The sequence below is a fragment of the Clupea harengus genome, chromosome 19 (assembly GCF_900700415.2).
Source record: "Clupea harengus chromosome 19, Ch_v2.0.2, whole genome shotgun sequence".
Classification (NCBI taxonomy): domain Eukaryota; kingdom Metazoa; phylum Chordata; class Actinopteri; order Clupeiformes; family Clupeidae; genus Clupea; species Clupea harengus.
In genome coordinates, this window is record NC_045170.1 from 21344396 (window position 1) to 21361533 (window position 17138).

General features: G+C 42.9%; 2 protein-coding genes across 2 annotated transcripts in view; one reads left to right on the top strand and one right to left on the bottom strand.

Moving 5' to 3' along the window:
• LOC105903636 (oxysterol-binding protein-related protein 10) overlaps positions 1–2929 on the bottom strand; it is a 69869-nt gene extending 66940 nt beyond the window's left edge. The window contains exon 1 of the mRNA XM_031586449.1: positions 2296–2929. Coding sequence (XP_031442309.1) covers positions 2296–2558 — 263 coding nt within the window. The 5' untranslated portion in view covers positions 2559–2929. The remainder of the gene's footprint in view (positions 1–2295) is intronic.
• Positions 2930–10583: 7654 nt separating this feature from the next.
• On the top strand, positions 10584–13322 carry LOC105903688 (transmembrane protein 42). Its single transcript, XM_012831467.3, has 3 exons — positions 10584–10933; positions 11637–11783; positions 12101–13322. The coding sequence occupies exons 1-3, from the start codon at positions 10757–10759 to the stop codon at positions 12242–12244; spliced, it is 468 nt and encodes a 155-aa protein (XP_012686921.2). The 5' UTR covers positions 10584–10756; the 3' UTR covers positions 12245–13322.
• The last annotated feature ends 3816 nt before the right edge of the window (positions 13323–17138 follow it).

Genomic DNA, 17138 nt, shown 5'->3' on the forward strand with positions numbered 1-17138 from the left:
CTCCCGCTCCCAAATGCACTCACACACACACACACACACACACACACACACACACACACACACACACACACACACACACACACACACACACACACACAGACACACACACACACTTCTCTCAAAGGCTGAATGACAAAGCAATGCATCAGAGTCGAAAGGGGAAAGAATGAGTACCAGGTAGGCCAGTGCTTTGATGGATTCTCCTTCAGAAGGTAACCACTACTCTCTGCTCAAGGGAGGCAAAATGAAAAGGTTGCCTGGTGAATTTCTGCTCAGGTTGGGTGCCTGCTGCAGATAAGGGTCAGGGTAATCGCCTTAGCAAGCCACGTCCTTGTCCTGGTACTCTGAGCAAACCGCTGGTTTGGACATGGCAATATTCCAGTTCATTATAGCAAAAGGAGTCGGTGCTTCAAAGCCAAAAGCCTTTCCATCCGCGAGCTCCTCCAGACAGTGTCGGGAGTCCGGGCCATGTTCAGTAAAGGACAAGCTCACTCAAGAGGAGAGAAGCCATTAACACGAAACAATGAGCGATTTTGGTGTCTTCTCATGCCACAGTGACTTCAACAATGACATGCACGTCTTTCTATTCCAGAAGTCAGAACGCAGTGAGCTCTCATTGAAGAACATCTAAGCACAGAAAGGTCATTGGAACATAAAGGAACATCAGACGGCCTTTTTTCCTCAGTCCCTGTCACACCTCCAGTCTTCAAAATGTCACCCACAGCCTCTACCATAATGCCCCTAGGAGGAAGGGAGGGGAGGGGAGGGGAGGAGGAAGAGGAACAAGGGCACCAGCTATGCTTTATGTTCATCTGTCAATCTTAAACGGGTATGGTGCACAGGGGTGCACACTTCTCCTCCTCTCTGTCCAACCTCCAAGGGCATGCTCGGTGAATCAGCCACCAGCTCTGTCTACACTGTGAGTGCCATCTTTCTCTATATTAATTATTTTCTTTGTCTCTCTTCCTCTGCCTCTCCATCACCCCTTCCACCCTTCTCTCTCTTGACCTCTTTCACCACCACTCTACCCCCCCAGCAATCCCCACCCACCTGGTCCCTCTCCCGCTGTATCTCAATCACTCTACCCCTACACCTCTCTCTCTCTCCCCCCATCTCCCTTTCCCCTGGTCCCTCTCACTCTTTCATCTCTCTTTCACCCTACTCCCCCTCTCTCTATCCTTCTCCCTCTCCCTCATCATAAAGGACTAAGTGATGTAGTGTGTATCATTACTGCTGAGCCACATCACAGTATCTGCATGATTGACTTCAAACGCTACAAGTACTGTGCAAAGGCTGGCATGAACACACTTCATACACAGAATTCGGGAGAGTTCGATTTACAGTTGATACATTTCATTTAAAAAAAAACTAAAAAAGGTAGCTGAATGACTTGACAGCTGAAGGTGCCCTCACCTCATTCATGTATGAATTTTAATGCGACCATATCACATTAACATGAAGCTGTCATTCGGTATTAGTCACACAACCTTCAAAGGAGAGAAAATATGGTTACGTATACTACACAGCACCTTTCAAATGTGCGAATATTTCTTACAGTGTCAGTTAACACCCCATATCCGTGTGTGTGTGTGTGTGTGTGTGTGTGTGTGTGTTATCGTATGCCCTGATCAGATTACAAACACTACAAAGTGCGTGACCACGGTCACACAGCCTATCCACATGAAATAACAATCGCAACACCGTGCCACGTTGGAGAGTCTCTCATTTTCTGGCGTTTTTTCTACCACATACAAACTTTCCGAAACATGACGTTGCACACAACTTTGGTCACAGTGCTCCACTTATCCATGGCACGTAATGGTGATGGCATCCCAGGGAAAAGCTAATATTTGCTCTCCGGCACACACACCTTGTTAAACTTTACAGCCAACCAGTTATGTTACGGTGGTTTATACAAGATCAGTAGCCTATAGGCCTATGTTTCAATCAGTCTTAATAAACTATTCCAAACACACTTTTGTCCACGTGAAAGTAACAGTGGACAAGCGTAAGATCGAACATGCATGTAATGTTAGGCTGACATTATAATGGCAATAGACTATTAGTGTCTTTTCCTTCAAAGACAAAAAAAATTCTTGATGGGTTAAATTAACGAGTTGCACAAAACTGAAAATATATTGTTTGTGACAGACCTACACGTGAAATAGCGGTCTCCGATATAGGCTGCGGGTGCATGTGAACAGAATGATGCGTACATTTATGAAACACTACAGCATGACCCCATCATAACTTCACCGTCATGTTAAGGCTATGGGTATTCCTCGGTGTCATTACCTGTTCTGCCAACCTTGGATGAGGTTTGTGTATTTGCTCAGCACGCCTTCCAACTGCCGCTTGTGAGCTTGGTGCACATTCGTGCTGTTTCCCAACAAATCTCCCCGATTTCCACCACCGCCCCCTGGGCAGCCGAGGGAGGCCGAGCCCGGACTGTGGGAACCAGTCCTGCCGCTCTTTCTTGCTGAATTCCCCCTGTCCGTGGGAAGAGATCCTGAGTTCCCTTTTGCAGTCCCAGGCGAACCGTATAGCGTTTTCTCCATACCAACGATGGGGCGAACGAAGCGGCAAGGTTTAGTTTTTTTGCTAAAACATAAGTGGTGTGGAGTCTATTAGATGTCTCTCAAGCTAAGTCGGAGGCATTAAAACGGCAAAAATCCATGTTTATCTCTCTTTTCGCTGGTCTCTCTCTGTCACAAGCCCCAGTCATGTTCCTTGCTCGGCAGGGACTGCTATCTCTGCGGCGGTGGCTCCGTGTAGCTGTTCTAGCGTTTTTCTATTGGAAATCACAGCAAAGACACTCCCTCCGACCAACCCGGATATTACAAACCAATGTGGCTACACATTACGACGGCCAAGTATACGATGGAGTGCTCCTGTCCGTAGATGATGTACAAGATTGTGGACCCGTCTGAGATGCTGATTCACCGCTTTGCGCTTAGAGGTTATTGTGCCTTTAAACCAATGCGGAAACTCCCATTGTACTCTGTGTGTATACATTACAGAGAAATTAGTTCAGTGTGTTAAAGGTTAAAGGTTCAGTCTGTATTTAAATGATCGTTGTTGAATGTATTCAATATATTAAGTTTCTATCAATCTACTATGTATCTACTCCGTTATATCTGTGAAGCATTGCAGTTAATACATTTCACGACGTGCAATACATTACACGAAGACATCTACACATAAAAAGGATTTCAATTAATAATCTGGATTATACCAAATGTATTCATGTTCTTGTTTTCCATCCAACAGGAAAATAGATTTTAGGTTTTAAAAAAGACACCTGCCAGTTGAGAGACATCTTAACTTTTGGTAGCTGTAGCCTACCAGTCTCTCTTACTGAGAAAGTGGCTCCATTCCCACTTTGCGAAACTGGGGCATGAATGCTCTCTGAGGGCTTCGGAGCCATGACAGACAGCTGAGGAATGGATGGAGAGAGACCTGAGTTTCATCCAGCTCTTAGATGCTGCCCCACTCAATCTCCGTCCTCCTCTGCCTGTAGGAAGGCTAAACTCCCTCTAATTCTTTTTTTTTGCTGGATAATTTGGTCACTGTGCTCATGAATCAAAAGGGCCGATGGGAAGTAGAAACCAATTAAAATGTTTCAAAGTGCTTCTTTGGAAAGGCTGTTTAAGGGTTCAATGCTTTGATTTTTCTCTGAATCAGAGAGTGGAAAGAACACAAGCAATATGCAGGTGTTCCCTTTTAATCTCCTATTTAATTGTGACATTTTACATTAATAAGGATATTTTTGCACTTGCTAACTGCTTTTCATACACTGACTCTCAGAGAGAGCCTCACAGAAAATTAATTCAGATTATTCAGAAAGTTGGTTGAAGATATTCATATACTTGATTGTGTTATTGGACTTTTTGAACAAATGTCCAGACTGATAAAATGGTTTCAACAACAGAAACAGGTGCAACTGCTACAAATGTCTTTAAGTTGCTTCCAAAATACTTTTTGGTCGACTGAAATGACTAAGTGAGTTTGCAAACAGCATGCAGACCATTATTATAGTAAATGGTATAATGACTGTTGAAGATGCATTATTCATAAGGTGAGAAAGCGCTTTTGAAAGGCCATCGTCAGCATGTTCAGAGACAACAAAAGGATCTCTACTTGGTGCTAATGCTCAGACATACAGACGTTAGATATAACTGCCTTTAGTGCCAGGTAGATTTCAACAGCGAAGGAAAACATGATCAATAACCAAGGGGTGTGTGTGTGTGTGTGTGTGTGGCTGCAGGCTGTTGCATTATTAGAAAAGAAGGTAGTGTTTGCCACAGTACAGGTAATAGTAAAGGAAAGGAAACTCGTCTTTAAACCCCCTCCTTTAAGTCAAGCTCAGGCTTGCTATCTTTCCATGGGTAAATGCCACATCCTTCTCAGATGAGTTCTATTTGTTTCTGGAATGTTCCATAAATGGTCACTATGACCCATGGGATTCCCAGATTATTATGGAGAACCAGAACCAGAGTTCGGAGCACCTCTCTCGGAAAACAAAGCTATATATATACAAAAGGTGTATTACTGTAATAATATCTTCATCTACTGGTGTCCCCAATGAGAGGAACCTTTAGTATATTACACAGAAGAATGCTTACATACTGTGCACTGGGCACTGAACTTGGCATCTGGCTCAGGGCCAAACCAGGGCCAGATCAGGGCAGGATTCCTCCTCATCACCTGATGTCTGGGACCAGCATTGCTACACAAATCCATTCCATTATGTCCCGTGCACAATTAGATTTACAACATTTTCCTGCCTGTCCAATGTCACAGGCTTCTGTGTATTAGACAGGGGAGTGGCTGGGTCATCAAAGGGACGGGGTCAAGAGAGTTTCTTTGAATCTTCTGTCGCCATCCGTATTTATGGCCCATTTAACATTTAGAAAGCGGACTCTGGCCAATTCACATGGGGTGGAGCTGCAATGTCTCCCAGCAAAGAAATTACACCGGATGTGAGGAAAATGAATCAATACATACGCTTACATGTAGGCTTTAAACAGAAGAGTTGGACGCAAAGCTTGTTTATGTGGGCCATTAGTGCGAGACGGGATTTTCACACACGGCCCACAAAACCGATTTCTCCGGCTCATAAGTCTTTGGACACATTTTAAAACTGTCGCAAATCTGGCATACAGTCCTGGCACCTGATACTGGATTCAAATGAACGCTATGAACTATTTTACCTCTCAATTTGAACGTATTACAGAAATTATGAAACACCATACTCAAGGCTGTTTGAATGCGGTGGTTATTTTCATAAAAGGCACTTGAATTTTTTCTTTGCAAATCCTCTTATCTGTGTTTGAAATACAAATGTATTATGTTCCAGTCTCCTCTGAAGCGGCATGGTTCACCCTTCAGACAGTGCATGAAGCTTGTGTTCTACTTGCCAGGGGAGGGAGCGTTGGTTCATGAACCTTTGGGCTTGAGAATACATCAGGGCCCCCTGCTTACTGCAACAGGGGGTTGGGGGCTGTGTTATGCAATCATTTCAATCCAGTGTATCCTCGTAGCGGTAATAGTGGCAACTACCCTTTCATAAAAAAAAATTGATTGGGAATGTTTCGGATATTTCAGGTGACCCCAAACGTTGCCCCACTGGACTGAGATATGGTCCATTGGAGTTTAAATCCATATTCATGATTACCAAATGTAGTCTGAAATTCACCTTAAGGCTAATGAGAAATATCAGTGAACAAGCCTTTGGTAGATTTGGAAAATGAAAGCTTCTAAAGTGTTTATAAGACTACATCAACAAAACTACAAAAAGGAGCACCGTGTCTAGGAGCACCATTTCAGAAGTTGACCTGGTCTCAAACATTGGCCATCCTCTGGTCTCAAACATTTATTCTGTTTGTCATCCCATTCCAAGCTCCTCGTATTAATACCTAGTAATGAACCACCATTTGGTGCTTTAACTGGGTTCTGTGTGAAAAAACAAAACATATGTATCCCTTCTTACAAGATCTAAACTGGAGCCTTTTGCCGCAGACTTAGATTTCGGTGCCCTGTGATGTCTGCAGGCAAATGCAGGATAATGAGTTGAAGTGAGTGGTCATCGATCACAGGGCTGTTGGGCCAATTCCCTGTGATGTCTGTGAGGAGCCCATCCATCAGAGGATGATTCTGCCCAGAAATAACATTGCTGGAGGTCATCGGGTCAGTGTACAGTGCACAGCGGTGCTTAGTTCTCCTTAAGACACAACATTTAGGCATGATTTAAAGCCTATTGCTACAGTGATGAATATCGTCCAGGTTTGTGACCATCGGCTATGCTTTTATTCTCTCTCTAAGACGGATGTCAAGTTTTTAGAATAGTGTTGAAATATTGATTTAACATCATTTCATGACCTTGGCACTGTTAACCACTTTTCGTTTAGTTCAAGGTGGAATCATTTAGTTATATAAAGACAGACACGATATGATTATGGCCTGATTTTAGCCCTGATTCAGTCAGTCCTGACCAATTTTAAAGACGGGCCAAATTCCCTTGAGATCGGTTGTCGTTTATCGTGCAGTTTAAGCAGGGTCATGACACCCGATTAAAAACCTGAACAATCAACGTTCTGGCTCCCAAAATGATCGGGTTGGATTTCTGGCATGTCAGATTTCTTGCCGGCTGTCTTGCAGTGTGAGTAGTTCCACGGTCCGATTTCCCCTCAGTGTGAGAACAGCAATCACATGTTTTCATCTGTGCGGAAAGACCGACTGAAACGTGTAATATGAGTTACCTCATCATGCGGAATTGAGAAAAGTCACACAGTGTCAGTCTGGCACTGGAGAGAGAAAGAGAAAGGGAGAGATTTCCCAATCTACCTCCCTCCTACACCCCCCTTCTCTCCAATCATTTCCCTAACACCTCACTATGCAGTCCCACTGCCTCTTAGACCTGGCTGTCCACCCTGGACCATGGTATAGAGGACGACGAAAAGCAGGGCCAGCTCAATAGACAGAGAAGATGGCTGACCTTGCTCTAGCTCTTGCAGAATTATTGACATGCTGCCCAGATCTTGGTGCAGGTAGAACAGCGAGTCCAGAATCACCTTACACCTGATCTAAACTGTTCTTGGCCACAAAGGGCGAATCTATCTCAGCAGATGTCTATCACATAAGTAATGTAATAAGTAACACATTTTTCTCTCTCTCTTTGAGGTGCTCTGATGGTTTTGTTGGCTTCCTCTGTATTTAGTTTTTCTCAGTATAAACAAAACCAGTCAGGCAGCAGCTGGGCATCATCACAGTGCAGGCATATCATTTAATTTACAGGTCAAAAAACACATTTAACTCTAAATTAATTCTGAGCCACTGCAGGTCACCTGTTACAAGCCATCACTCACGACGAGTAGCCTATATGGATGCACAAACAGATGAAAGCTCTGCCTATGGAGTTCAATTAGCTCCTTTGAGTTGAAGCATCTCGCATGTGAATTCATGGTCTATTCTATGAGCTTACATGATAAACATGATTCCCCGCAGGGTTTGTTGTTAATGCGGAAAGCACTGAAAAGGCACTATAACCTTCAAATAACCAGTGATCTGCTCTTCGAAAACCACAATGGACCTGCTGAAGAGCTCAAAGCTTCCCAAAGGGGCCTCCCTGATGCACACACTACATAATTCAGTTCAAATGGCAGCCATGCTACCATAGCCTCCTAATGGCTTTCTGAAGGGTCAGCTGACTCTATAATGCTGACCACTTAAACTAGTCCATGTTTATGTATGTGAGATGGTTCATTAAGGGAAGGACTGATTCCTAGTAGTATGCTGTATTGGCTTCTTGTAGTTGATGACCAGACAATAAATTTGCCCTGAAGGTCATGATGGCAGTGAATCACTGACCTGGATACTATTCGGGATTTATGTTCTGTCGGTTGGTTCCATGGCACAACCTATAGATCTTATTCACAGTTTACCTCTTGGAAAAGGTGAGCCTGTTTAGTCTCCCATAGGTCATATTATAATGTATTTAATTCATTAATGTGCTGATTTGATAGATGCAGCCACAGTGGGGAGGTTCTAGAAACCTCTGAGATGCTGGAAATAGCCACGGCAGTCAGACATGCAAATTTTCTGTCTAGTCTGATGATCCAAATGTCTTGCAATCAGTGACAGTTCTGTGCTAAAATGGCCCCCCTTGTAAAAGAATCACTCTGACCCCATTAACCACTGGCACCCTAAGCAACTGCCTGCTCTTGCCTATCCCAAAGAATAGCAAATGACATTCTTTGATCTATCAATCTTTCCTCTATCAAACAAGCTGCTTTTTTGTCTTATTGAAGCTATGCCATTGAGTGGTACAAAATAATTCAAATAAATTGCATTGATTTCTATCCTACTATTAACACTAGACATTGTCTCAAAGAGCTCTACAGAGCCCAAGGCCTGGACCCATAAAGTAAGCACAAGGCATCGGTGGCAAGGAAAAACTCCCTTTTAACAGGAAGAAAATCTGAGCAGAACCCAGTGCAAAGCTGAGGCCCATCTGCTTGAGGCCGGCCCGGTAGAGGGATAGAAAGAGGTGGGGTGGGGTGAGGGGCTAAGGCAAGCAAGAGAGGCAAGAGAATCTTGAGAATCTGCCATTTATTTTTCCCTGCTATAAAAGCCCTCATCTGAAGGCAATAGCAGCACTCAAAAAGCCATGATACAGGCAGGAAGCCTGACTCATATTCTAACATCTAACAGAGTACCCGACACAAGAGGCTGTCTATGGGCAGTGCACTGTGGCTTGATTATCCTCCAAGGACTCGTCGTGACAATGGGAGGACCGAAACCACCATGCCCCTGTTACGAGACCTTCGCTTCTGCTCAAGCCTGTGCTGTCATCACTAATTGGGCCCCTAGAAATGGAAGGTATTCACCTCTTGTGCGTCGAGATAATCGTGAGTGGCTAATTAGCTGCCGTGATGGCACTTCTGAGGCTGGTTCCTGAGCGGCCTGTGAAGTGGTCCTTGTTGGGGACAGGCCATAATGTGGTCTCCTAATAAGAGGAGATGTGGAGATAAAACGTGGACCATTATCATGACATGCGATGTGTCCAGCCTCTTCGGCAGTCCTATGAATTCCCACTGGGTGTTAAAGGCTGAATTTCACAACTGTACTGTGATTGATGGATAAAGGCTATATCTTCCACAAAGCAAGAGACACAATTCTGACTGTAAGGGATTAGTTGTAAAAATCTTGCTTGGCACAAACGAAAATTATTTGTATGATGTTCCTAGTGCCTCCCACACATTTCACAGTTGCCAAGGAGACCTTACATTAGGTTAGTGGCATCATAAATGGAATCATGTTAACCAGGAAGTGATTGGATCAGCCTGTGGAAAATCACTACCTCTCTTCAATGATGACTGATTTACAGAAAACAACTATCTTGCTGACATTGTCACCAACTCACTGATTGAGTTCTTTCAACTGACAGCTTCCAGACTGTGCCCTGGCAAAAACTCCCATGAGATGTAGATTGGCAGCCCCACACTATTGCATCCTTTGGGTAAAATGATTCAAAGGCATTGAGGGACTAAGAGGATCAGAATGAATCAGTGAAGAACATCAGAGACACCTACTGGCCAAATCGTTTACACATGCTCTGTGCTGTCTCATAATGGATCATGTGCCTCATACCAATCAAGTGTATGAACACCTGAAAAATACTTGAATGCATTCATGTAAGACATAATAAATCATATATCAACCATTGGTCATATAAATAATTCCATCTTTGAAACTGTGTGACAAATAAGAAATGTATTCATCTTTTAAGAATTACCAGTTCCATGACTATTTGTGGCTATGCCATACATGTGCCCTAGTGTGTATACTAAACTACACCCCCCAATATTTCCCGTAAACTTCAACTATCAACTATCTATGCATACATCTGATGTGGATCCATTTCTGAAAGAGCTGCTATGTGGGAAAGCTTTCAACCTGCTGTGGAGCCAGTCAGTCAGACCAGAAGTAAAATGCCCTCCTTTGTTACCACTATTTTATGTCCCTCTATTTCTGTTCCCAGTGCAGCCCTGTGATTTAGCTAATTGGCTGGCAGAGGCGAACATCCGTCGCCTCAGTGTGCCGCTCTGGGGGGAGCTAAGTGCATCTGGGATGGATGGGACTACTGACCATGATTTACTGAAGCTCTCATCCAGTCAAGGGCATTTCATTAGCACTGATCTCATCTCTAACAAGACACAGACGAGATGGGAGAGAGGGACAGAGAGTGGGAGAGAGAAATGAACTAAATGTCCCAAGGACTCTGCTAAATTTGATTTAATTTTAGATTTTGAAACAAAGTGACAGTCTTTTCTGGCTGCTGCCAACTGATAACTAACACTATAATATAACTGCCATCTAACAATATGACTATACGTACATTCCTTACCGATCGAATAATTGCAAGCACCGATGCAAACGTTATTTTTGTGTAGTGCGTATAAGCTCCAAATTAAAACACCTCTACAACTATTTTCCACCACGCTGTCCCCGCAGGTAGTGCAGGCATGTGTACGTATATGAAACAGCACCAGAAACTACTCCTCCCACAATCCTACATATGACAGCAACATTCCTGCCCACCGACGTCGGTGACAGAGCCGCTGACCAAGTGTTTTGATTGGTGTGGCTCCTACTGGACGGCTGTTGGTAGGAAGTGCGGATTCCCTCCACACGCAGCCTGATACAGCACTAGAGATGTAAAGGATTCGAAAAAATATGTGCTTCGGCGGTCAGCATGTTTCCTGGCGTTTTCTATGCACTGCTGGCGGGTTTCCTGGGAGCCGTAGCGTCCTCGTCTGCGAAACTGTCCCTCGGAACCGATTACCTTAAAGGTGTTTGTGAGACAGGACTGAGGACATGGGGCGAACAGCGTAAATTTCGACAGGAGAACGAAACTACCGCCTGTGACTGGGTGAGCCCTCGTTTCAGATTAGACTGAATAATTAACACGATGAGACTCGGGGCAGCTTTAAATAATTTAGGTGTCAGTGGCTTCTCCGGGAGAATTCTCTGCTGAGAGTCATCGGTCTACTCGCGTGGCACCGAGGTCGTTCCTCTTTACAGTTGGCAGTCCGCATCTCACTCAGCATCAGCACCTCCGAGTGCACGCTGCATGTCACGCTCATGCGATGCCCGCGTGAGAAAGACGACATTGTTGCTCTTGGCTGCCCTCAGCGTTACCTCACTGAATTTGACATTTGACTTAAACCGATCGTGACACTGCACGAGATTGTACATGATTTTAACTGCTCGATGTGACCACATTATCAATTAGTTCTGATGAGTGCGAATGGTACGATGTTTGGCAATCAGCATCATGTTTGGAAAGGATGACCTTCAACACCAAGAGCACGTGTTGACATTGTAGCGATGATGTAATAGAGGATTCCTCTAAAATTAATATTTTATTCGCATAGCCATCGGTAGGCTACTGTCAATTATTAATTAATTCCTCTCTGGGTGAAGAAATGTATTGTATTATAAACGCAACCAGTAATTTATTCATTGAACTGATAAAATTGCTTCAAAGTCCGAAATCATTATTCATCAAATAGAATCCAGAGCACTTAAAATATTGTGTGTGTGCATTTTTAACCTCATAATTCTGCCCGCAGCTGCACATTCCTCTAAGGCTGCTTTGTGGGGGGCTGCTGTTTACCTGTAATGCTGTGATGTGGACGTTTCTGGCCAAAGCGCTCAGATACTCCTCTTCCTCCACTCAAACCACTGTGACCACCACCGCCTCCAACTTCATCTCCTCCGTGAGTGCCTGCTGCTGTTATTAATAACCACACTGATAGATAAAATCCTGTATTTAAACAGTAAAGCCACATTGACAACTGACCAACCAACGTGCAGAGAGCAGTAGACTAATGACAGTAAACAATAAAATATTGATAAGGTGGGAAAGAATAAAATGATAGCAATATTGACTAAAACTAAATTGCAATTGCAGATTAACTGACATGTGGTAACACTGTAATTGCTTGACTGATCATCAAATAAGATAAGATCATCCTCCAAACAGAAGTAGTATATACGTAGAAATTTGTGACTTGTTTTGTGTATTTCTGGACAGGCATTCCTGGGGCAGCTCATCTTTGGCGAGACCCACATTGCGCTGTGGTGGGTGGGGATCTCCCTCACTCTCTCGGGTCTCCTGGTGCTTCACCGAGCTGCTCCCCGTGACCCAGAGCTAACGGACCCCAACAAGGACGATTAAAAAAACGATGGGTAGTCTCCGTCAGCACCGGTGATTGAGCACAGCCCCATTCAACAGCTGACTTTGGAGCGGATCTGGCCCAGATCCGGGCAAGATCCGAGCCAGACGCAGCTGCAGTTTGGGGCAGTATGTCAAACACATCTCTCTATCTCTCACACATACACACACACATCCATGGGTCCACTGATGGTAATAATTTGCTGGGAATAGAAAATGGTCGCCAGCCTCCGTCGATCCACACCAGTGACTGAGGACTCCCACATACGGCAACAGTCTCTGGACCTGGTGCGGCCCATATCAGGGCCAAACCCAGGCTAGATTCATCTTCTGTGTGACTCAGGATATCTGGCCACACCATATCCATAGGAAATCTAGCTACACCATATCCATAAGAAATCTAGCTACACCATATCCATAGGAAATCTAGCTACACCATTTCAATAAGAAATCTAGCTACACCATATCCATAGGAAATCTATCTACACCGTATCCATAGGTCAGTGGTGTTAATAATTTGGTTGGACATAAGGTTCAGGAAACTTCACTTATCATACAAGCTGAAATGTTACTGTGAAAATATTTTACTTCTGTTAGACTTTTTTATATCCAAGTTATCCAGCTCCCATGCCACTGTTATGCATGACACTGTTCACCATTGAAGTGCCCTACAGAAGAGTGTGAAATGTGTTTTGCGATTAGGCAGATGTGTTCTGCATAGATTTTTAAACTGTCACAGCATCTGTGTATGGCATGAGCAGACAGTTTATATATCTGCATATCTGCTGCAGTGTTGACAAGTAATCACTGTCTCTGCATGGCATAGTGCACACACAGATACTCCACACATAGATACTACATAGAGTAGATACTCCACACACAGATACTCCACACATAGATACTACATAGAGTAGATACTCCACACACACTCCACACATAGATACTACATAGAGTAGATACTCCACACACACTCCACACATAGATACTACATAGAGTAGATACTCCACACATACGTAGATACTACATAGAGTAGATACTCCACACACACTCCACACATAGATACTACATAGAGTAGATACTCCACACACACTCCACACATAGATACTACATAGAGTAGATACTCCACACATAGATACTACATAGAGTAGATACTCCACACACACTCCACACATAGATACTACATAGAGTAGATACTCCACACACAAATACTCAACACACAGATACTACATAGAGCAAAATACTCCACAGACACATACTCCACACACAGTAACAGTTCAGTCGTGTCAGAGCCTTGGTGAGACCTCCTAAAACTGTTTTATTTAACGAATTATGTAAAGTGTTGTTTACTTGTTATTTTGTATTACATATTAATTGTATTATTATCTTTGGGTTGAGGGCAAGGGTTTTGTTTTCAGATACATTCATAGGGACAGTTTCTTTCAAGGCTTGAGTCCAGGCTATATGCTTAAGTTTTCTGTCATACCAAAGACTACACCGCCCCTTTGGGCTAATCAAGACGGCATTAACCATGAGCTGAGATTACATTGTCTGAGTGGGCTAGATAGGAGACCGCCCTATTAATGGGGAAGTTTCATCACTTACGTCCAGTAAGTCTGTCCTAACGGAATCATCCCCGCAAAGACTGTGTAATTACTGTGTCCACTGTGTCTAGTTGACTTCTAATGGATGAGACCAAACCGTAGTACAAGCACACATACACACATACACACATACACACAGCCAGTCTTTAGTATCGTGACAGGCGGAGGCTAGAGCAGTGCTGTCACTTTCAGAACATCGTCTTGAGCTCTCGGAGCGACAGCAGAAATAGCATAATCTCACTCATGCATGCAGGTTATCTACTGGGGTACTTCCAATTATCCCATATCACTGTGATGCACACAAGGAGGAGTGGGCTTATGTGCAATAACAATCGTGGTTGTTTTGATAGTTTTGTGTCAAATATAGATGATCTCTCTACTGACAGCATAGCCTTATGTTAGGAATCGACCAATGGCAGTCGCTCTTTCCTGGGTTTTGGTTTGGTTTTGATGTGTAATTTAATATGCATGCCACTAAAAGGTGTTAGACAAATGAAATGTACATTCCTTCTGTAGCTACGTACCGTACTAAGACCCAGCATTCAGTACACTTCCTCAATCCAGCGTTCTTCCTACATCTTTTTTGCTGGATTTTGCAAGGTCAGGGTGACATTTTTTTGGACCAGCAGTAAACTGGAAGTTTTCCAGCAAACATGGATGGACTTGGCACAACATCTGAAGCTGCTATGAGCAGTTACTTTCAAGTCCAATTCAGCTCTAGATCTTTTAAAAAAAATTATACAGGACAGAAGGAATACAGTTCCCTGACAATGTGAATTCTTTTTTTTTTTAGAGAGAGAAAGCTGTTGGTATTTTCTAGTTCCCCAGTATGTAGAGACCACCCTGAGAGTTTCTTTAGATTAGGCAACTGTAATTGGAAGACTGTGTTACTATCCATTCCCCATTGGATTCCATATAATAATGAATCTCATAATCAAAAGGCACAGAGGATAGTAAAAGATTACTACGACCCCTGGTCAGAGGGGTAGCTAGTGCAGGTATTACAATCATTGTTTTAGGCAGAATAAAAAAACACCTGATAAAAAAGTCTTAATAAGACTATTTTCAGATACAAACAAACCACAGTTGCTTGACTGTCTTCCTGTTATGTAAAAACAGTCATACACACAGATGTGTAGAGGTATGTTATGCATGCATATAAGGGCCTCTCTAATAATATTGATCATTCATCAAATTATCAAACAATCTGTGACAGGACCTGTCTGGCTATTGAAGAATAGAGAATCATTATCACATTTTTTTGTGAGGGAAAAAAAGACACATTTGTACATAGATGCCTTTATTTTCTAATTGAATATTTGCATTTTTATTTGAAGGAATATTCATCAGAAACTTGTAAACACTCATGTATTCTTGAATAATAATGTGATTGAATAAACCTTCCAAATAGCAAACAATTTGAAGTTGTGTTTGTGGTGTTGACATAACTAGCTGGAATTATCAAAAAGCAGCTAAATTGGCTGCGGTTGTGTTTTCCTCAAAGTCACTCTTCTACAACTAAACAAAGTCGTTTTCATAATTGGCTCTAGAACGGTCCACTGGCTTGATTTATTCATATGGATACGACCTGACAAATATACAGTTGTTCTAGGACTTACAAGAGCTAGACAAGGGCTCACAAGAGTCCATTAATATTTGATTCACACAAAGCCCAGTGCCTCCCAGTAACATTTAATTGGTTCATCTTTTATTTATCAGACTGACAAGACCACATACTATGGACAGTCTGGCATTTTGTTTCTATCTTTCATGTGATCATCCTCATCCTCCTCTGATCATCTTGTTATAGGGAGTCTCCCTCAGATACATCACAGTTACTTTCAGTGACTAATTAGAGTAATTTACACCGAAGATCCTCATAAAAGTGTTCAGACTGTACTTGTTTTGTTTTAGCTTACATCATTTACCAGCACTCTCGGGTTTCCTTGGGAAACATCTCTGTCACAAGAAAAGGGCGGTTAGCCCGAATGACACAACAAAGTCGTGTCTTCTCCGTGGCTCAAAGTGAAAAAGCTGACAGTGAAGAGCCCTCAGACAACCCCTCTCTCATCTTTCCTATCAGATGACTCGTCGCTCATGAAACATTTCACCTGTGTGTCTCTCTCTCTCTCTCTTCCCCCCCAATGAATCACATAGATTAGATCTAAAGTGACAGTTAAAACAATTTCCTGTTTGTGGATCCCAGACAGTCGACTTCCAAGAGGCTCGGTGCTCTTTGCAGTCAGTGCTTAATGAGGTCTAATCACAGACTGAAGCCCAGAGATGCCCCTGCTGTGTCGAGATGAGCCAGAAAGATCCACTTTCATGTGAATGGGGGACTACCTAGCCTCCTATTTCCAGTTACTGAGAGGAGTCAAGGAACGTAGCCACTATGGGTGACTGAGTTTAAAAGGCATTTAACGCCTTAATTGAATTTAGTGGTTGAATTATTTAGCCTGAAGGCAGAACTTCCAATCTCATCTGTCTGGATAATGATCCTATCACAGACAGAGATTATGGACTGTGCAGACAGTTATGGACCTGTTTTGGCCTATTACGGTAATAAATCTTCATTTGTTAACCATTCAAAAATTCTACAGTGGAAACTCATCTGAAAACTCTTGCCTGTCGACTGGATGGAGAAGCAGGTGGCTAATCTTCAGAGGTTTTTTTTCTGTTGGTTAGGCATCTTCCCACTGGAATTGAGAACTTTTCTCTAGAGGCCTTCCTTGTGAGCTGTGCTTTTGCCACATGAATTATTCCTATATGATATGCTAATTTTTATACCATGTGTCCTACTGCTTATGCTAGCCTAACTAGAATACGTGCACATATTGTAGTGTCTCATATTCCAAAATAAACAAACAGCAAGACAAGCAGCTTTGGGTAGCCAAGATCTGTGACACTGAATAAATACAGCATTGAATGGAGATCAGGCATTCTGATGACAACAGAAAACTGACTTTGACACAACAAACATGGCTTAAAAGAATCTACCCTCCATAGGCTACATTGTACACTAGCATCTATTGATTTTTTTCTGTCTCGTTTTATTTATTATTCTATTATCTAGAAGTTGTAGATCAGAAATTCCCTCTGTCAAGTATCCTTATTGTCAAGTCCAGTCCCAATTCCCAATAGGAACAAACTGATACCTTGTTTACTTTTGCGACTGCATTTCAGTTGGCGTGCCCGCCTTTCCTCACACATCTCACTTTTCCTACTCATTCCTGCCAGCTAATTTGTCATATAATCCAGTCAGATTAGCGTAAATGGTTAAATGTTGGCTTTGCTAG

What these genes read in the sequence shown, in the direction of transcription:
- LOC105903688 (XM_012831467.3), top strand. Translation starts at nt 10,757, where the DNA reads ATGTTTCCTGGCGTTTTCTATGCACTGCTGGCGGGTTTCCTGGGAGCC. An exon ending in AAACTACCGCCTGTGACTGG is followed by an intron (nt 10,934 to 11,636) that starts GTGAGCCCTCGT and finishes TTCTGCCCGCAG; the next exon opens with CTGCACATTCCTCTAAGGCT. An exon ending in CCTCCAACTTCATCTCCTCC is followed by an intron (nt 11,784 to 12,100) that starts GTGAGTGCCTGC and finishes ATTTCTGGACAG; the next exon opens with GCATTCCTGGGGCAGCTCAT.